This window comes from Centruroides sculpturatus, unplaced genomic scaffold, assembly GCF_000671375.1.
Source record: "Centruroides sculpturatus isolate CEXI.00-Female unplaced genomic scaffold, Cexi_2.0 scaffold1163, whole genome shotgun sequence".
Classification (NCBI taxonomy): domain Eukaryota; kingdom Metazoa; phylum Arthropoda; class Arachnida; order Scorpiones; family Buthidae; genus Centruroides; species Centruroides sculpturatus.
Window position 1 is genome coordinate 5,358 of NW_019385338.1, and position 22,811 is coordinate 28,168.

The 22,811-nt window shown below is 30.4% G+C and overlaps 1 protein-coding gene across 1 annotated transcript; it reads left to right on the forward strand.

The window, feature by feature from the left end:
• Nucleotides 1-1,026: 1,026 nt before the first annotated feature.
• On the forward strand, nucleotides 1,027-22,779 carry LOC111637834 (T-complex protein 1 subunit delta-like). The gene is made up of 13 exons (XM_023383415.1): nucleotides 1,027-1,038; nucleotides 3,162-3,251; nucleotides 8,207-8,315; nucleotides 8,431-8,573; nucleotides 8,647-8,768; nucleotides 8,903-9,038; nucleotides 9,130-9,269; nucleotides 9,356-9,452; nucleotides 14,045-14,152; nucleotides 14,232-14,362; nucleotides 22,110-22,344; nucleotides 22,415-22,528; nucleotides 22,598-22,779. The coding sequence occupies exons 1-13, from the start codon at nucleotides 1,027-1,029 to the stop codon at nucleotides 22,613-22,615; spliced, it is 1,455 nt and encodes a 484-aa protein (XP_023239183.1). The 3' UTR covers nucleotides 22,616-22,779.
• Nucleotides 22,780-22,811: the final 32 nt, after the last annotated feature.

Sequence of the window (22,811 nt, forward strand, 5' to 3'; positions counted from 1 at the left end):
GCAACCAAATTTGCAGTAAAATACATGCAGCAGCAAATTTGCCTTTTTACATAAAGTTTTAATAATTAATATAATTTCTTTTGTTTTGAATTAGCTTGTAAATTTTATTAGGTATTGCTCTGACAAGTTTTGCAGTTATGTAAGTTTATTTTATTATAAATTATAAAAACAATTATAAATTGCAACTGTCAGTTCATCGGTGGTTGTGTATTATTTGTTGTTAGCATAGATGATTTGAGAAAGCATTGCCCACAGATTTTCCATAAAATTTAAGTCTGGACTACATGTCTGTCACATCTATTTTTTTTTCTTGTTTAAACCAATTTTTGGTGGATCAAATGCATGACAGGAGTGGTCCAAATGGAATGCTTGTATATGTTATTTAAACATCCAAATGGATGTTTAAATAACATATTTTGGTATTTTCTGAATTCATTCTATCATTAATTATGATAATATCTGCTTTGCCATTAAAAGCAAATGCTGACCAAACCATGACTACACCTCCCATCTGTCTGGTGAAATATTTCTTTGATTGTTTTCTTAAATCATGATATTACTACCTAATACCATCTGGACCATTCAGATTAAACTTTGTTTATCTGAAATCATTATATTTTTACATTTCTCAATCCAACTCATTACTGGTTTTATCCATTCTGGTCTGTTTTGTTTGAGGTCATTTGTAAGCTTTGGTTTTTCCTTGAGTTTAACTTAGGAAACTTATCATTATTTTTCAAGACATTAGCTATTGTTGCATCCGACACTTTCAGTGACAAACTAGCAGCAGTGGCATGTGTGGACATTCCTTTGAGATGGCAAGGTGGAAAACTCTTCTTTTCCTTCTCTCACTTAGAACTTGTTTTTGACCAGATCACTTATTTATCTGGGAGAAAAATCACACTTAACCAACATTAATTAAAAACATGTATTTATTAAAAATTGTGAATACTTTTGAAGACATACAACCTTTGTCAGATAAAAATCAAACACAAATTTTACACTTAAGAATAGAACATAAATGCAATGTTCCCACAAGTAAGTATTGATTTTCTAAGATTGATGTGGTACCTTTGTGTCTGTCTGTACCATATTTTGATGTGTTAATGCTTGCAAATGCATTATTCCTTAGGACTGGTCATTCCATACCCTAGATATTGGATTTGAGAGAAGTACTTTTTCATATAACAGAGGATAATTACTTTCAATTTAACAGTACCATTTACAAGCAGAAGCATGGTGTACCTATGAGTTCTCCCGTATCTGTTGCTCTTGTGAAACTTATCATGAGGAATGGTTGAGTTTAGTTTTAGGTTTTCCATTGGCTATTCACTATCCACTCTTATATCTGTTATGTAGATGATATTCTGCTTCCCTGGGATGTTTCTGAGGAAGAATTGTACATCTTTGTAGATATGTTATCTTCTGTCTATACAACAATTAATTTTTCTGTTGAACAAGATGAGGGGATATTTTTTTTAGACTTGCTCATGCACAGAGTACCTGTTGGGTTGTTTTTTGTCCACTACAAGGCTGGTATATTACAACATATTGTCCCTGCTACTCCCTTCCAGCCTTGTGCTTTGTAAATTTTTGCTATTTTGGCTCTCATACAAAGAGCATTCTTAGTTCTGTCCACCCAATTATATGTAAACAAAGAGATGAATTATATCAGATGCAGTATGTAGGGCAGGATATTCCCCAAAATTAAGTATCTCCTTAACTGCATCAGGAAATCAATATATTCTCAGATATTATTTTCTGATAAACAAGATTGCCACATTGCCCATATACCAATTATGTGTAAAGATAAAATGCCTACATAAGGGGACTTTATCTTTATACATAGCTTGTATCTTTAGTACTTATGGCTTTCTTTTACCAATTATTCTCTAGACTATCTTACATAGGTTGTTATGTAATGATAGGGACAGTGTTGCTGTATATGAAAAATTGGGGTTTACACAATTCCATTATGGCATTTGTTATCAGGAACAACATTAATGTACCGTATGTTGGAGCCACATTTAGAATGTTGCAAATTCGGTTAGCAGAACATCAAGAGAATACTGCCAATAATGAAATCACAACTGAGTTTTCAAAAAGAGTAGTGGAACATGTTTATGTACCCCTTTGGGCTAATGCTAGATTATCGAGGCAGTGCTATGATAAAAGAACATTATTCTTATGGGAAAATCTTTATATCATGTCATTTTCACCCTGCAATACTTCTACTATAGCTGTTCTGTGTTTATGGATAAATTATTTAAACAATTCACATTGTATATGCTCTAAAGATCTTTTTATACTTGGGGATATATATTGCTGTTGATAATTTCTCATGCATCTTATTTTATTAAACTGTTCAAATTTTTATTGAATATTTGATATTCCAATCTTGTGACTGTATTTAATTTACGTTCTATTCTTAAGTTTAAAATTTGTGTTTGGTTTTGTTTGATGAAGGCTGTATGTCTCTGAAAGTACTTACAATTTTTAATAAACACATGTTTTTAATGTCAATTAAGTATGATTTTTCTCCCATATAACAATCCCGGCATAAAGTGAAAATTGTTTTTGTCAACCATCAGCATTTATTTATCCCGTATTGGTCTCCTTTTTTAATAACATTTTGAATTGCCTCAATAGATCTTTTCAAAGTGTTGCAATCTGTCTCTGTAAGATTTTCCTTGTCCATGATACAAAAAGATTTTTCTGAATCCTCTTTTGCTCAATTCTTTTCCTTGTGGCATTTTGTAAAAACTTAAGTCAGAATGATACAATTATTATGGGGAGGGGTAAATGATGATGTACAATTAAAATTGCTTATTGTATTTATGTAGTACATTCAATTATATGATGTGTATTTATACATACACACACTGTATGTATAATTATTTTACAGCAGATTTAGTTGTAATTTTTATATCAATTTATCACTCAGAAATTTGAATATTTTTATTTGTGAATAATTATTTATAATAATGAGCTTGTTAATTGTTAAATTGATATAAATAAACATTATGTGAAGTTATACACAAATTTCTAGTGTGTGTGTAATTTCTTTACAGACCTTATACTTTGATTATAAATTTCCAATAAAGTAATTTGAATTATTAAAGTTTCAAATAATTTACATTCGGATTTAATTTTATTTCTAGATTCAGGCTGCTAATGGAGATGTAACAATAACAAATGATGGAGCAACAATTTTAAAACAAATGCAAGTATTGCATCCTGCTGCTAAAATGGTAAGTTTAGTAAATCATATTTAAGTAGAATGGATTTTTTTCTATATGATTGGTTTATTATAGGGTCAAATCCCTTTATGATAGTTTTCTTGTAACTTAACATTTATTGTAGTTTATCATGTTTTATTTAAATTCATCCCTTAATTTGTTATGAAATTGTCCTACATTACTATATATTTTTAACACAAGTTAAATTTTATCTCAATTTTGTCATTTTTTTATAAAACAAATAAAAGGAAAATCTTGTAGGAAAGTTTCAAGGATACAATTTATGTTGTTTATTTATTAATAAAAACTCAGTAAAGCCTTACACATGACCCAATGTTAAATATAACCGCTAGTTTAAACAATAACTGAAAATATCTTTTTAAAATCAAAAAGAAAACAAAATTACAATTAACTCTACATAAATTGTTTGCACATTCATTTAAACATGTTATAAGGAATATGTAACAAATGCTCAATCTTTAATGTATTCATATTAGCATGGTACAATTAACAGCATTGAATTACATTTAATCAGTAGTTATAAATAAATAAACAAAGGTCTTGCTGAATAATTCTTACAAATATATCAATGTCACTTGGTATTATAAAACCATTAATTTCTTAGATAAAACATAAATTCTAACAAAGTACTGAATTTGACTAAAGAAATTTGGAAGCCTCAAGTGAAACTGCATATTAGGTGCTGATTCAGGGTATGGTAATTGACTTGGATACCTTTTTAATTTGTAAACTATTTAATACATTAGCCCATTTTTTAAGTGATGATGGAGAACCCAAGACCTAAATGTGAAGACTAATCTATTAATGGTTGAAAATTAGTAAAAAATGTGGACATTAATGTGAATTTTGATGTCTCCATAACATTCCTTCTTATTGCCAAAACCTCAGCCACTTTATTGATATGATTGTTGAAAGGTAGTTTCTGATCAAAAAGAATTTTTAAGTTTATTATTACCTGCACATACTACATTAAAAAATCATCAACATTTGGAGGGAAAATAAGTTGTAATGTGTTTTCTCTATTAAAGAATACAACAGACTTGACAAGTTAATTTGTAAATTTAATGTTTCCAAGGATTTAGTAAGACAGTCAAAAATGATCAAAACATTTTGAAGAGAATTAGAGTCACTGTTATCTTAACATCATCAACACATGCACATACAGTATATGTGAAGCATAATGTGCAAAACAAGGATTGACATAAGAAATTAATAAAAGGCTGCTGGACACAGAACCCTGGGAAATACTGCATACATGAAAAATTCAGAGAAGGTAAACTCACCAAAGTTTAATTGTACATTTCCTCAAAAGAAAAAGTTACTAAACTGGACCAAGGGTCCTTGATCAAGATCATATGAATCAGAAAGGAGATGCAAAAGCTGAGAAGGGGTGATACAGTTGAATGCAAGAGTGACATCTAAATATGCAACATAGGAAGGAAGGTTTTTTTCTCTTGAAGTTTTGAAGAATTTCTTTCTGTGTAAAAAGATTGGTTACAGTTGATTTACCTTTAATATTTCAGTGTTGGGAATTGCTAATATTACAGGCATTTGGTCCATAAAGATAATCAAAAATTTTTAGCATTACTGGCTGTAGGGAGATTGGCTGAAAAGCATCTTTTTCTTTTTTGGAAAGGCTATAATTACAGATATTTACCATTGATCTGGATACGAGTATCAAATCAACTCTAAAAAACAACAATAAAACTATTACAGTAATAGATGGCAAATTCTTAAAAAAAAAAAAAAAGCAGACACAGTATCAGGACTCTGAAATGACCTATGTACATTTAAAAGAATTTTATGTAAATGAGAAATGGAAAAAATTTAAATGAGAATTATTGAATAAATCAGCAGAGGTAATATTTACAGGTGTGTAAGTTGCCTATGCAGAAATTTTGAAAAGCAAGATTTAAGCTTGTCGTAAATATTAAAAATGGAATTGTTGTCTATATTTATAGTTTAGAAAAGAAAAATGAGGGCAAAAACTCCAAAAAAAAATTTTGAGATTTCACATTTTGTATAAATCTCTTTTAAATAATCTGGTGGGTGGGGATATAAATCATGAGGGTTGCTTGATTGAGATCATTGATTCAACTGATATCTCTTATTCCAAAGTCATTTGAGAAAACCAACACTGGAAAGGAAGATCAATCTTTTTGTAAGGAAGAAAAAACCGATGTAAGCACTAAATCTTTCATATACTAATGAAATTTTTTGAGATATAAGATAATCTTCATTTATAAAATGATCAATCAACAAACACATGAAATGGTTAATCCTATGCCAGTTGACCTATTCAACATAGGGATAGAAATTATTTTTTAGATCTTTACATAGAAGTCAGTGATGGCAGAGTGGTCAGAATTAAATCCATGAGCCAGGAAAGTGAAAATAGTACTATTTCTTGTAAACATCAAATCTAAAAATGAGCTTTTCCTTGTAGGGAAAGATACTTCCAGTGAAAAACCAAAAAGGATATACAATTTTTTTTTATATGAAATTTTTTATGTCTTAATACAAATTAAACAGATAGATGATTAAACAATATAATATTAGACAAATTAAAATTTCCACATATGATAATTTTAAACTTTAAAATGATTATAATTTATTAAAAATCATGAATCTATTTAAATGGAGAATTTTGTGTAATAAACAAAATATTAAAAAATGATAATTCAATGACCATAATGGAATCAAGAAAATATGAATGAAATGTTGACTTAATATGTGGGTGTGAAATACCAGAAATTAATTCAGGGAAGCACACACAAAGTAGAAACATTAAGATTCCAGAAAATTCATGCATAAATGCATAACAATCAACTTAATAATTTTTCAATTTATGTCTAATGTCTAAAATAATTTATTGATCTAAATAAGGTAAAGTTAAATAAAATTTGTAACAGAGGCATATGTGTACAGTATTATATGAAATATTTTTTTTTTCATTGCTGTAAGTAAAGACTAATTAATGCAGTTTTTAAACCTCATGTGAACTTACATAGTGTGAGTTAATTTTAATTTTACACATGTACTAAGACAGTATTTTTTTTGCATTAAAAGATCATACTACTACAACATCACTCAAAATTAGATTGGATAAATCATGATCTCATATTGTACATACCGTGTTTCCCCGAAAATAAGACAGTGTCTTATATTAATTTTTGCTCTGAAAAGTGCACTAGGCCTTATTTTCAGGGGGAGGTCTTATTTTTTCCAGGAGGAAGAATTCACATTTATTATTGAACAAAAAAATTCCCAAGTCGAACTTAGACGAGAGTGACGTATATCCGATGTGTCGAACTGTCGCCTTTTTATAGCGTCAACATCGGACTCGATGACCAATTAGTGCTTACTGAACCGTAGCACTATGCAAATGTCATGTGGCGTGATTCCCGGCCAACCAATTAGCCATCACCAGCCGTAACGTTATGCAAATCTGTGATTCCCAAGCCATAGTCTTATGCAAATCATGCCGTGTGGCGTAATTGTCTGCTGACCAATCAGTGGCTGTACTTTCAAAAAGCCAACGGCCACTTTCAACCATCTGTCGATGACCGTTACGACTAAAAATAAACTTCGCTAGGTCTTACTTTCAGAGGGAGGTCTTATATTTCGCAATTCAGCAAAATCTGTGCTAGGTCTTATTTTCTGCGGATGTCTTATTTTCGGGGAAACACGATATTTTTTTAATTTTCACAAATTTCATCTTGAATGGATTAAGCTGATTTCATGTTTAAAGAGTTAATACAAATGCTTACTTCTTTCACCAAGATGTGAGTTGTAATTTTTGAAATTTAAAATGGAATTTTAAATTCCACGACTAACTTCTAAAACTTTTGCAAAAATATCAAAACAATAATTTTTACATTATAACATATTCTGAATAAGAATTTTAAAACTTAATTGCTTAAGTGATGAATTATTATAGAATGCAATGCAGGAATAAGCATTGCAAAATGCTCCCCAAAAGGATCCAGCCAAGACCCTAGTATAATATCAATTGGTATTGTACATTTAAATTTTGAAACATTTTGGACATTGAAAAATTCTGTGTTAATTAAGGAAAATTATAATTATAAGGAAATTTTTTGTCTGTATTAGATTATTGAATTCTCAATAATCTAATGCAGACAAAAAAATTTCATAATTTTTTAATTCTTTTCAAACATAATTACTTTTCACATACTCAATTTGAGGCAGATGTTAATGAACTGGTTTAAAAGTACAAAATTTAAAAATAATTGTAATTTAAATGATACCATTTTAACATTTTTCAATTCTTATTTTAACAATTTTAATTGTGTAACAAAATAAGTAATTTCTGCTTAAATATTTTTTCAGTTTGTTAATATAAAGTTATATAATTTGTAAAATTTAAGGGACAATTTTATAAATTTATACTTTTTTAATGGATTATAGGATTTATTAATGAAAAATAAATAAATAAATAAACACTTTTTTCTTTCTTGTCGAAGTCATGTTTTACAGTTGCAAATTAATAACAGGATAAATTATTTGATATAACATGTCTTATTTTAAACATAGTCAGCATTTCTAAAAAGATTTCTTTCTCTAATGAACAATTTTAATCAATAAAAAATTTTAGCAAACTGATCTTTTAAAAATTTGAAATGATAATTCATTAGAAAAAGATATTCAGTTAAAAACTAAGTAGACAAAATATGATTAGTAAACATTCTCTATAGTTTAAAAATTACTTTACATATTTATGATTTTTTGTATTGTATGCACAGTCTTTTAGACAGGTATCTAAGTACCCAGGTACAGTACCTAACATTCAGCACTAGGAAGGATTAACAATTTTTTAAATTATTCTTTTATTTAATGAATTTTGAATAATTTTAATTTATTATTATTATTATTATTATTAATTTAAGGTAGGAAAAAATTAATTATCCAAGTGATTTTTATAGCTTGTAGAATTATCTAAAGCACAAGACGTGGAAGCTGGAGACGGTACCACATCCGTTGTTGTAATTGCCGGTAGTCTTCTCGATGCTGCATCTAAGCTTTTATCCAAAGGTATAATCTGCAAATTTTTTTTTTGTTCAAAAAAACTTTTGAAAGTTTATTGTTTTAAATTCATATGCTATTATGATGAATCATTTCTCATTTATTTTGTAATCTTAATTTGTAGGTATTCATCCAACTACAATATCTGAATCTTTTCAAAATGCTGCAGCGCATGCAATTGAAATATTGACCGAGATGGCCATTCCTGTTGATCTGAATGATAGAGATTCTCTTCTGAAAAGTGCTTCTACATCATTGAATTCTAAAGTAAGAAATATGATCATTCTAAACATCTTTTAATGAAATTATTTAACTGTTCTAAATTAAAATATTATGATAGGTTGTATCACAACATTCCAGTCTTCTTGCTCCAATAGCTGTTGATGCAATAATGAAAATTATTGACCCAGCAGTAGATACAAATGTAGATCTCAGAGATATCAAGATTATTAAGAAACTTGGGTATTTATTTTGTTGTTGTTATAAAAAATATTTTTAATTTTATATAAATTGATGAATTTCAATAATTTTCTTGCAATAAGTTAACTAAATCTTGGTTTTAAGTTATGAAATACAATGAAATATTTCTATTTTAGCGGTACGGTCGAAGATACCGAATTGGTTGATGGACTTGTGTTTACTCAAAAAACTGCCGGTACTGGCGGTCCACATAGAGTTGAAAAAGCCAAAATTGGACTTATTCAGTTTTGTATTTCTCCTCCAAAGACTGATGTAATTTAAACTTTCTTCATATTTTTCATATATTTGTTAATTTTGTATTATTAATATATTATCTGAAATTTATTTCTTCATTTTGATATAGATGGACAACCAAGTAATAGTGTCCGATTACACTCAGATGGATAGAGTTTTGCGTGAAGAACGTAACTACATATTAAATATTGTTAAGCAAATTAAAAAAGCTGGATGTACTGTACTTTTAATCCAAAAGTCTATTCTTAGGTATATGATATTTATTGTACCAGTACATAATAATTTTTTTAAAATTAACTGTTAACAAAATTAAGAAAATAAAATATAATTTTCAGAGATGCAGTTAATGACTTAGCTTTGCATTTTTTGGCTAAAATGAAGATATTAGTAGTTAAAGACATTGAAAGGGAAGACATTGAGTTCATCTGTAAGGTAATTGTGAAATATATCTTAACTATATTTAAAATGATTTTTTTAAATCACTGAAGGATATTTACAGATTGCTAGTTAAAAAGCATATTGGCTTATATATATATATATGTGTGTGTGTGTGCACGCAATTTAGTGTATTACAGTTGACCCCCCCCTTATAACACTGTTGATAATTCCGTTTTATATGAATCCCATGTTGTATGAGTCACTTAGATTTTAGTATTTGTAAAATCTAAGTGACTCATACAACATGGGATTCATATAAAACGGAATTATCAAGAGTGTTATAGGGGGGTCGACTGTATTTATTGTGTAAGTTAAAGTTTAATCTTACAGATGTAAATTCAAGATGGTTTTATTTCATAAGAAATTTATATTTTCATTGGAATCAGAAAATCTTTAGTTACTACTGGAAAAATTTTATAATTTTCCACTAATCAAATATTTTTGATAATTGTGTACAAAGATTTAATGTGCATACAATTTTGGAACAAGTATTATTTGAGCCAGTGCATTAATTTATCTGAAATAATATTTTCAGAATTTATGCCTCTTACAAGCAAATAAAAATGGAAAGGCCAATTTATATTTTATGATGATAGAAAACATAAGACAAAATAACAAAAAATTAGTTCATTGTGCAATATGCTTCACATCATTTATGACATATTTCCATTATCTTTTACGTTTGTAGGAAAAGAAGAATAAAGTTCTATTTTCTTTTTTTTTCTGTTTTTTATTTTCCAATTATTTATATTAATCAAGGAGACAGATAATGTGTAAAATTTTCAATAAAATTTCAATGTATTGTGGATTAATTAATTATCCAAATATAAAGATTCAAGGTTTAAATATATATTAACTTGAAACTTGCATCAAATATCAAAAATATATTTTGGACTTGTTTTCCCTAACTTCTTTTCTTGATTTGTAATAGTCTTCACTATTTTTCTTCTCAAATTTATTAAAAGCATTTTTATGTTCAAGGTATATATAAGTAATATATATATTATTGAATGGAAATTATAGATGTCCTGAAAATTAATTTGATCCTGCCATAACATTTATTAATGTTTGTCAGATAAGGAATACAAATACAGTTGACCCCCCCTATAAGATCATAGATACGTTCCATTCTTTAGGAATCTGATTTCTTATGTGTCCTTCCAATCACAGCCCGACACGTGTGAAGTTTACGGACTATGGCTGATTGAAAGGTTTTCTTTCATAAAATTAATCGATTCTAGACTAATCCGACTCAACATTTCCAAAATACGTGTATATTTTTTGGAAATAATCCGTATAAACTACGCTATAAACAAAAAATTGTAGGATTACTTACCGAGTGTGCACCATTCAACATCACCATTGCTAAAGCTTGTTTTCGTCACGAAGCAGCACACCAAACCGTGGCCGATTTCTGATAACTTATTTTTCTGCGAAAACTTCATTGAACTTTGGAGACATCATTAATATAAATAATTTTAATCGCCGTTGAATAAGAAATGTTTCTTTCACAAGAAATGTATAAAATTACAGTACTGTATTAGACTTACGGTACCTAATTTATATACTGTACAGACGATAGTTAGCGTAAAATCTCCGTAGCGTGGCGCCACGCTAGACGGCGGAAATTATATATTTAATTATAACAAAGTTACAATAAGTTAATATATAATTATATATACAGTACCTAATTTATATATAATTAATATATAATTATATGTACAGTACCTAATTTATATATAATACTGTACAGACGATAGCAAACTCTCCGTAGCGCGGCACTTGACGGCGGAAAATAGTTCGGCTGCCCGATGACGTTTTACGTAATTATAGAAGTTTTTTTACAGATACCGTTGCAATTTTTTTGCAGTTTTATAGGAATCGTAATTATAGGGACTGTAATTATAGGGGGGGTCTACTGTATTGCATCTTATATACTGATGTATCGATTTTAAATAGAGATGTATGCGTTGGTTTATCATTAATATAACTTTGATGTAAAATTTTTGGACACCGACTTTGTTTTATCATTTTGTTAGTAGCTTGGCTTTACTATTTTATAATACTAGCCCGATAGATTTTCGGCATATCGTTGGTGTTTATTTATGTTATGTATCGGGTTTAGCAATGTTTGTTTACTATTTTCATTGCTTACAGTTCATGGTCACAGTATGTTAAATTGAATTTTTTAAAAATCCTAAATATTAATCAGTTATAGAAAATATTAACACCAAGTAATTATTAAATGGATAAGAACACTGTTAATAAATTAAAATTCTATACACTTTCATAAAATGTCTTATAATACTACATTAGATTCTTGATAGGTTTAATTGCTTGAGACAAAAATAAAATTTGAGTTAACTCACATAGACTCAAGGCATTGAGTTTCTGTAAGTCAAATTGCATTTTACTAATTTAAAATTCGAGATTTAGATATCTTATGCTTAATTTTGTTTGCTTTTTTTCTCACTTTCAAAGATATGGATGATATGAAGGTGAAGATTTATATTATACAGAACCATGCCTCTGAATTGTGTGTTGTCTCTAATGTAATGATCTTGTTAAATGCAAATTGGCCAATCAAATCTTAGTGCTTCAAAATTATTGTAATAATTTTTAAATTTTCAAAATTAAAAATTTTTTAAAGATTTGTATGTGATTTAACAACTTACTGAGTTATTGGCCTATCAAATTTATGAATTTTTCCGTACATATCTTTTTATTTAAAATAAAATTTTCATACTATTAATTTCACAGTAAAGTTTGAATTGTGGCATTGTCATTGCTGTTAGTAAACAGTTAATCATTGTATTGGCTATATTCATTCTGAAGTAGTTAGAAAAGGTGAACAATAGAAAACTAAAGATCTTGTTGATAGCATCAACAAGATTTGTCTTATCAGTCAAATCTTATCAAACAAGATTTGTCTTATCAAAAGATTTGTCTTAAAGATCAGTGGAAAGCAAGAAGGAAAATTCAGAAACTGCAAAAGAATTTGACCTCTCATTGAATAATATCTCTTTGTATCTGAAAAACAAGGAGAAGATTTTGGAAAACTTCAATAAACAACAGAATCAGATTGAGTATCCAGATACTGAAAAGTTCATGCTGAAGTGGTTTGTACATCTAATATTCTTGTCAATGAAAAAGAGTCAGTTTGGAAAGCAGATGGGATATATTGTATTCAAAGTAAGCAGTGGTTAGTTGGATAAATTTAAGAATCGTGGAATAGTTTTCAATAAAAGCTGAAAATGAAATGAGAAAGTGGTAGAGAAGTTTACCAGAAATTGTGTAGAACTACAGTTCAGATGATATTTCAATGCAGATGAAATGGGCTTACTGTTTCGTCTAGTAGACATTTAAATATTATGTTCAAAATTCATCAGACAAAAAAAAAATAAATAAACAAACATGTTACTTTTCTTTTGGAAACAAACAGATAATAATGATGACAGTTCTTCATTACTTAATTGGAAAATCTTTTAAAGCCTCGTTATTTCTGAATGCCAAGTGTTACTTATACATTATGCAATAAATAAAAAAAATGTGGATGATGTCGAAGCTTTTTTTCTAACTGGCTAAAAAGGTTAGACATTCACACGATTGCCAAAAACAGAAAGATTATTCTTTTTATTGACAATTGCAGTGCAAGTTTAATGATTCCAATTCTGAAAGTTAAAACAGTTTAATTTTTACCATGAAATACAACTACATTGCAATCTTTAGATCAGAATCATTCAAAGCTTTAAATTATGATGCAGAAGGCTTATTGTACAAAAGATGTTGAATGCTATTGAAGATGGATCATGAGTGAACATACTAGATGCAATGCAAATGATTAATAAAGCTTGGAATGAAATTGCTTTACAAAAGTAGGTTTTGTTCAACAATTTGTTGACAGTTTGGATAAATCAGAATTTTCATTGGGATCCATCCAACTGTATTGAAGAAGCTCGTTATGGCAATGAGTGATAAAAGTGTCATTTTTGCATATTTTGTTGACATCAATCTAGCTGGCTGTGGAATCTTATCTGAAATAAAGTATTGAGTGCGAGAAACAAGCAATGAAGATGGGGGAAAAAGTAAATCTTGTCAGAAATAAATATCCTGTTTTCTTAAAAGTATAAAAGTAATAATAAAAGTATAAAAAAGCACGAGAGCTTTCTGGCTTTACAACATGTAAGAAAACGTGTAGTAAAGCCAGAAAGCTCTCGTGCTTTTAAGGGCTTTTCTAGAAACTGCATCATTCATAAAACAAGATGCTTTTGAGGCAGTCAGCAGCATCAAAAACATTGTCAAGCAAGAAGTGCCAAATCGTCGAAAACAAAACTTGTTTAATGGACGTTTTTTGGTAAAAGTGTCAAGGTTTTGTTATTTTTACATGTATATTTATCTAAAAATAATGTATTTAAATCTAATTATATTGTGGTACTTACAATCTCTCTAACATAATGGTAGTTCTTTAAAATTAATAAAATTTTGTTAACTCAAAAATTTTTCTTTGTTTCTTCCACTTTGAGTGTCAAACAATAAACAATACTCTTTCTCATTGAAAAAAAAATTATTTTTTATTTTCTCAACAGAGTTTGGGTTGTAGGCCTATTGCAAGTCTCGATCATTTTACGCCCGAAGCGCTTGGAAGTGCTGATTTGATAGAAGAAGTTCAAACTGGAGATTCTAAAGTTATAAAAGTGAGAAAACTTATTTATTTTGTAAGAAATTTACTTATATTTTTTATATACTATTCATAATATACTTTTATTTTATTAGATAACGGGTGTAGCAAATCCGGGAAAAACTGTGACACTGTTACTAAGAGGATCTAATAAACTAGTTTTAGAAGAAGCCGATAGATCTCTTCATGATGCTCTCTGTGTTATTCGTTGTCTTGTCAAAAAAAGGTAAGAACATGATTACCTCATATCTAAGTATAATTATGTAAACAGTTGAGTCTTAATATGTTTGCCGATATAAACTTAGGTTTTGTTTTTTCACTTACTACCACCCACTTCATTTAATACAGGGCTTCTTAAACTTTTATATTCACGATCCCATTTATGATTGTGAATTTTTTCGCGACCCCAAAAAAAATCTAAAATAAAGATATATACAAATTTACAAAAACAATAATGGTGTGCTACCACAGTTCATTCTTGTGTTACAATGGAACATACACAACTGAATACACTGAAAAGCGACAACACTACACTAGTTCACACTACAGTGTTGCTGAATCATTGTCTTGCTACACCAGAAGTGACACAAAGCACAACTCACGAAACCTATGACACAAAGCGTGCCATTTTCAAACTCTCCCAAATTATTTTCAATATTTTGCATTAAAATCTCGCAACCCCAAATGAGGTCATGACCCATAGTTTAAGAAGCCCTGATTTAATATATAATGTTTAATTAGTACTTTGCTTTTTATTTGGGCAATTAAACAAAATGAGGGTTTGTGTTTGCAGTTTGATATCGAGGGTCAGACTTGGCAATATATGTTGTTGCCTTGCTACATTGCAAGAAATACAGTAGAGCGTTGTTTATCCGAATCAATTGAGGACTAAGGTTGTTTGGATAACCGATTATGTACGAAAAAATATATTAACCTATCCCATGTTGAACATTGCTTTGCATTGAATTTTCATCGATGTTAAGTCTGATGTAAACTTTTTAAAATAGTAATTATGGCTATTGCATTGTTAAAAATTATTTCTTTATTTTTTACAAACAAAATAAATATATTGAAAAATACAAAAACAAAAAAATTATACTTTAGAAGTTAATCTAGTATCAAAAATGTTCAGCATGACACACAGTCCTCAGAAAAACACCACACAAAAGTGCCCGTGCTGCCAGCTAAAACACACACATCATCAAAAAAAAAAATATTGGAGTAGCCCAAGATATAGCCAAAGATTGCAGTGCCACAGCACTAGCAAAAATTTAAATTTGCTGACTGGAATTCTTTCGGATAACTGATGTTTTGGATAATCGACTTTCGGATAAAAGACGCTCTACTGTACTTAAATGCTGAACATTTGACACATTGAGGAATTTCATTCATCAGTGAATGTTTTGGGAATTTACATAACCATGAATCATCATGTATAAAAACAAATATGAGTCTAGAAGTCCATTGTAAACATTTTTTAATATTCACTTGCTGGTTTTTCCAGCAAGTGAATATTAAAAAATGCATTACAAAAAGTAACTCTGAATGGACAACCTTTATTTTGTATGAACAGAATCATAAAATAATCCAGTCTCTTGAGATAAATACCTTAAAGATTTTTATGGAAATTACAGTAAGCATGTCCAAATATGTCTTTCAGATAGGTTTTTGTTTACAATTGTTGAACAGAGCTCTTCATAATTCACGAGGTATTTTGTCTGTGTTCAAAGTTTAAAACAATCGCACAACCACTAAACATGATTTTTTTGCAGATATGTACAACTCAGCAAGGCCAATGTTGTGGCAAAGATGGAATTTAAAAATTCTGGCTATGGTCTGAGATATTTGAGGTCAAAATTTGCCATGTAAATTCTATGGGCTAATTGCCGGTTGTAAGATGGTTGCACAACACATCACTTGAGATTACCATTACGATCAATTTACATTGATTGCTACAACAATTTTTTACTTTGTGTATGTTAAAAGCCCATCATAAAGATCAATGTTGTGATAAATAATTTTTCAAAACAAACATGCATGCTCTGTGGCCCAGCCACACACATGCATGTTTTAACCAATTGATGGAGTTTGTAGACCACTGACTGCACTTGTGGGTGTTTTAAATGTTTTTTGTTGTTATGATGGTGGACATGCATATCCTCCCCAAATCTGCAGGTTTTGAACTTCTTTAGACAAAACATTAAAAGTACATCACTACATTTGCAGGCCTGGAGTTGCTCACTTGTATTCGCTTTTCAGGTCATTTCCATGTGCTTAATTAGGAAGATGTGGGACCAATCAAAAGTACTTTTAAAGCCAGATGATCTGCCAAACTATCTCACTAGAATTTTCAGGAAGAAAATACTTGTCCTCAAGCAGGACTTAACAACGCTGAGTGGCAGTTGCAGTTTTTAAGTTATATGAAACAAAAATCCCTTTTATTCCAGGTCTGTACAAATTTTTGTACAGGCCTGAAAAGGGAATAAGATTTTTAGCAGAAAAAGTCATGGAAAGTCAGGGAACCTGCAACCATGGAATCTGTCTGTCGCTCTTGATCCGAACATATCTTTAAATTCGGTGTGGTATAGGGAGGTTTACGATAACTGGAGCAACCAAACAAATGGCAAAATTTGTTGTGCTTATATATCGTAAACTATAAATGATAGTGTCACAATTTAAATTTTGTTGGATAGAAGTTTAACGTCTGTATTTAAAATGGTGGGTAGTAGAGGCGTGCAGCTGTATGGGGAGGGGTAGTGTTGCGTGTGAAAACTGAAAATGGCAATGCAGTGTGGCATTTGGGCAGTGAAACTTTGGACAACGAAGAGTTAATATGTAAAATATATAGAATATAGAGTAGATATAGATAAAAGTATTCAAAATACAAAGTAAGTTTCTAGTTAAGAGTATTCTTGTTTCAAATCAACCAAGGGTAGTAGGTATAATCTGGAAAAATTGGAAGTGGTGTGTTAAACTATTATAAAAGATGGATTTGTATAGTTTTACATGTGAAGATGTGTGTCCAGGAATTGAAAAAATTCCACTGTTCGATAAGTCTGCATATTCATTAAATGAACAATATTGCTTCTTATTCATCTGCAGGAAAAAGTTCGTTATTTATGAAATCATTAATAAAATATTATTTTACTTATACTATTTGAAATCTGTTTATTTCAGATTTATTAATTTGTTTTTAAATCACTATTTACACATCTTGAAGCATTAAAAAAATAAACAGTTTCTGATCATGCGCATAAAAGTTTTGTTTTCTGCTGCTTATCATTTAACAACTCTTATTGTGAACAAAATCAATTTTATTTCAAATTACTATAACAGTCACATTAGAAAAATGGAAAATTTATATACAAATAAAATTTTGAAATACATTAAACTATTGAATTGTAAATATATTTTGTGTAGATATAAATAATATATATTTAATGTTAATTTTTGACAAATTATATATATTTAAATTATCAAAATTAGATATTTTGAATGGTTACATACAATTGCTAAAATATGCTAAAAATAATTTTATAAATTTTGCTTTAGTTTATTGGTAATTTTTATTCTTCTGTTCTATTTTAACACATGCAGAGAAGTGGTCAAGACATGTTTACTCACTTCCAATTGTGATTGTCGGTATCATTCCGCTAGAGATTTTTATTGGTCAATCTGTTAGAGTATAGAGCAGGGGTCGCCAAAGTGGTCTATATCAACCCCCAGGGGCCAATATAACATTATTGGGGGGGTCGACGAAAAGACAAACTTACAAATATCGAACCAAATATTGCTAATCTTGCCAAGGATTATCAAGCTTATCTGTCTCATTGATTGTCAGTTACAAAAATTATTAACATATGTACAATAAATGTAAAATTAAAAGATATACACACAAACTTTTTGGTGGGGTCGACGATCAAAAAGTTTGCCAATCCCTGGTATAGAGGATGGATGGAATGGTTTGAATCTACTCAATATGACACTACCAAAGTGCAAATCCAAACTGATTGTTCGAAACAAAAGGACAAGGCAGATTGTACAGTAGGATTATGGGCAACTGTACGTTCAGACACTGATGTATTTTGCAAAGTGTGTAATTGCATAATACAAGTGAGAAAATGTTTCAAATGCTTTTTGATCATGGAGATCCTGCCAAGCACAGACAAAAATTTACCTGTGCTTATGGTCCAAGATAGTTACACTTGACATGGGTTGTGCCAGATGATAATTTCTCAGGCCCATCAAAAAATGATGAAATTCCAAGTAATGCTGACATGACTGGATCAACAACTGTGAGTTTATATAATCCAAGAGATGCTGCATACCATGGAGAACTTGTATGGGCCATGAAAACAATATGTAGTAATTTCTCATTTGCTTCTAATATGGTTCCAACACTACAAGCAATACTTCCAAAAACTAAACTTCCTGAAGTGAGTTAGAAGAAATTGCACTATTTAATAACTGAAGCATTGATTCCCAAAACAATGCTAGAAGAAGCTTACTATTCATTCTTTACAATTAGTATGATGAAACCAGCAATGTGGAAAGTAAGAAAGAGTTACAAATAATGATTAGATTTTGGTCTGAGCAAAAAGAACAGGTTGTCTGCAGACACCTAAATAACATTACATGTTTTCTTGAGTGAGCAATGCAGAAACATTGCATACACACATTATCAAGGCTATTGATTATGCCAATCTGTCATTGCACAAACTTTTGATGATAGGATCAGATGGTCCTAATGTTAACCAAAAGTTTTATGACTTTAAGGAAGATGTACTGGGGATTTGCAAGAAAAGCCTTGTTGACATTGGAACATGTACAATTCATATTATTAATAACACATATCTGAAAGCATTAAGTGAACTGGATGAAAATACATCAGAACTTATTGTGACAGTTTACAATTTTTTGATGGATGATCTGTTCGATGTGAAAGTTATGAAGTTGTGCAAGAAAAGATCAAGTTGCCCAAGCATAGATTTATAAAATACTCAACAACACATTGGCTGACATTCCATGATGCAGCATCAAGGTTATTTGGTATATTATGCAAGGTTAGGAAGAATATAACAGTTAAAATACAATTTTTTGACCACTACTTATTAGATTATAAATTTTTATATGCTTTTGAGCACTTCCTGCAAAACTATGGCAGCTAAATAATTGCCCTTAGCTAGGACACACTAAAAGTCGCCTTGTAGAGGAGCATAATGAAGTGCAAATTAATCCTTTGAAAAATTACTACTACTTTGTGATTAAATTAATCTTTTTAAGAAAATAGAATATGCACTTATGTGTTTAAAAATATTAATTTTTAGTCTTGATAAGAAAGTACTATGCAAATATTCAGGATTGACAACCTGTAGGTTCATATGGAAATAGTTGCTGTGTCAGAAGCAGAACATTTTGGAGAATCTGTTAGATGAAGGTTTGAAAAAGCAGGTTAATATCAGCTAAATCTGCAACGTTTTAGAATCTCCAAAAAGTACATGCTATAATTAGTGACCATAGCTAAATATCATATCCTGTATATATAACTATCATATTTCTGCAGGAAATGCTAGATAGCAAATAGTTATACATTTTTAGATTACTATTTTGGCTTGATGACAAGGCACTCCATCATATTAAAAAAGGACATTGCAATGTATTTTCAGAAACAAGTTTAGTGATGTACACATAGAGCAATCAAGGATCTTTATGTATCTCCAGCATTCACTATATCATCTATGATGCAAAGCTGGCCAACCTGCATGGAAAATACAACCCTCATACCATTTGATCATGTAGATGCTTCACACTTTCTATTATGTAATCAACAAAATATTTTTCCAAAGCTTGTCACACAAACTGTATTCTATTGGAACCATGGGAGAAAATACCAAGTTTATGCTTTGTTCTTTTGCCCACTTGAGATGAGCAGACTTCATTTTCTTCATCAACAGTGGAATCTTTGTAGGACCTCATATGCAACTTATTTCTCACACAAGTATACTTTTCTCATACCAGTTTCAGGTCAATGAATACTGCTTTGTTTTGTAGCAAAAGAAAGTCACTCCAAAAATTGATCCTGGGGTCTTTCTTTCAGGCAGTACTCCTAGTTTCCATTTTTTAATAGGTTGCACAGAGTTGAATTTAATGTCATGTTTAATTTAATGTAATGTCAGTCCTATGTCATGGCTATCTAGTAGAATAACCTTTCTTGTGCAGTATAACAGAAACACACTTCTCCTCACCTCTTGAAGTCTCATAAATTCTTATGAGACTTCAAGAGAATGTGCAAACATGGCACCCATGTTCAATGTTCTGACCAGATCTTGCTGTGCAAATGATGAAATTGGTATGATATCTAATGCAATAGATTATAATTTTCAGGCAATAAATTGCAGGTGTTTCTCTATTCTTAAACATTTGAAGGGTGATGATGTATTTTCCACTACGGTAGTGAGAATAGTAACTGGAGATTAAGGGCTGTTTCACACTATGACCAACTGGACCGATTTTATAATCGGACTGACTAGTAGTAAAAGCATTCACACTGAGTATGATTATATGTTGGTGGCCGACTCATAAGGACCAATCAGAATGCATGTTATAGATCAATACACTAGCCAATCATGGTAAGTTTTTTAAATTAAACAGAAAACATGGGTGTCGTGGAAAGTGATTGTACATTTAAATATATCGCGTCATTATTAGATTAGTCAATCACGTACCTTCAACGTTTAGTTTCTTGGAAATCTCCGTCCAAGAATTATTTTTTTTATGTTGTCTTTATAATCACCTAGCTGAATATCAAAGCCACGGATATGTTCTGACTTCGTTTATTAAAGCTTCCGAAAAATTTATACTTTCCGCCATTTTCTAACTTTTATGTAGATTGGATAAATCTAAACTCTGATTGGTTATAGCTTCGAAGCTCTCATTGGCTGTAGCTCACCGACTGCTCCGACCCAACTACAAATATTTAACTTTTCAAATCTGTCCAACTGGAACGACTAGTCCAGTGATGGGCAAACTACGGCCCGCGGGCCAGATGCGGCCCCCTGAAATGTTCTATCCGGCCCGCGCAACATTATTCCTAATCTGACGAGTAAAAAAGAATACAGACTGTGGTGGTTGATGCACCACTTAACTTGAGTGTTCGTTGATTATATAAAATAACCGAAGCTTTATATCTCACCATGAAAGTTTATTTACAATCATGTACAAAATTTTGTTTTACACTTATTGAGTAAAAGCTCGATCGGTTACAAGCATGCTTCGGTACAGAACATCCACTCGTCGTGCATAGCGTAGCCGAAAGAGGGAAAAAGAAATATGGCGGACGGCCTGCACATGTTTTTATAGCGCCACCTGGATTTTCAGATGCAGCGCTAGGTTACAATTATATTGGCCCGCCTAAAGTTTTCTTCTTTTCCTTTGGCCCGCTCTTTAAAAAGTTTGCCCATCACTGGACTAGTCAGTCGGCAGACTGCTGTTGCCATGGTAACACGGTCCAGTTGGTCATAGTGTGAAACAGCCCTAAAGCATTGCATTTTGTACATCCTAAAAAATAAATTTTTGTTCTGATCTATCATAATAGGATTTTATAGAATTCAAATGAAATGATTTATATGAAAATGAAAAGCATATAATTTTGGGATTAAACTTTTCAGGTTTAAGAAATGTATAATCATCGTCTTAAACGGGTCTTCATTTGACCAATCCTTGCATTTAAAATCATTTTAAGTAGATTTATTAAGACAAATGAAACTATGCCATATCAATGGATATACTATTAAACAAAGCAATGTATTAGGAAGCTGGAATATTTGTTCATTAATAAAAGCTGATGAAAAATATGAATAAGTATTTTTGCTTTGTTAATTGTTCACAGAAAATATTCATTTTTTTAGCAATCATCATTTTGTGACAATATCTACAGTTTCAATATTAAATAAGTAAAATCTTACATTTTACAGAGCATTGATTGCTGGAGGTGGTGCTCCCGAAATCGAACTTTCCTTGAAGCTTATGGAATACGCCCGCACCCTTACGGGCATGGAGGCTTATTGTTACAGGGCATTTGCTGAAGCTCTAGAAATAATTCCATCTACTCTGGCCGAAAATGCAGGTCTCAATCCGATAACCACTGTGACCGAACTACGTAATAGACATGCAAAAGGTGATAAAACTGCAGGCATCAATGTTAGAAAGGTATGATTTTGACGTGTAAAATAACAATTTGCTTTTCAATTCGGATGAGAAAAATCCAACCTTCTTCTAGGGTGCTGTGACAAATATTCTCGAAGAAAGTGTCGTCCAGCCACTTCTGGTATCCATTAGTGCGGTGACATTAGCAGCCGAGACCGTTCGGAGCATTTTGAAGATCGATGACATCGTAAGCGAATAAGTTATATGATAACGATCATGATAATTTCTGTATTAATAATTGTGCTCTTGTTTTCAGGTCACAACTATGGGATAAAGTAAAAGTACTTTTCTATATCTATTTAAATGTTGAGCAAGAATGTAACTTCTTTCGTGATAAGCTTATGTTGATTGTTTAAAAATGTATGGCATTTGTTTTTCTAATGCAAAATTTATTTGGTTTATATAATTATTAATGAAAATAAATGTCAAAAATTATGACAAAAGTTGTTCTAACTTAATTTATTTTTAAT

Coding starts and splice junctions, on each gene's coding strand:
- LOC111637834 (XM_023383415.1), top strand. Junction 3,252..8,206: donor TGCATCCTGCTGCTAAAATG/GTAAGTTTAGTA, acceptor TGATTTTTATAG/CTTGTAGAATTATCTAAAGC. Junction 9,039..9,129: donor TTTCTCCTCCAAAGACTGAT/GTAATTTAAACT, acceptor ATTTTGATATAG/ATGGACAACCAAGTAATAGT.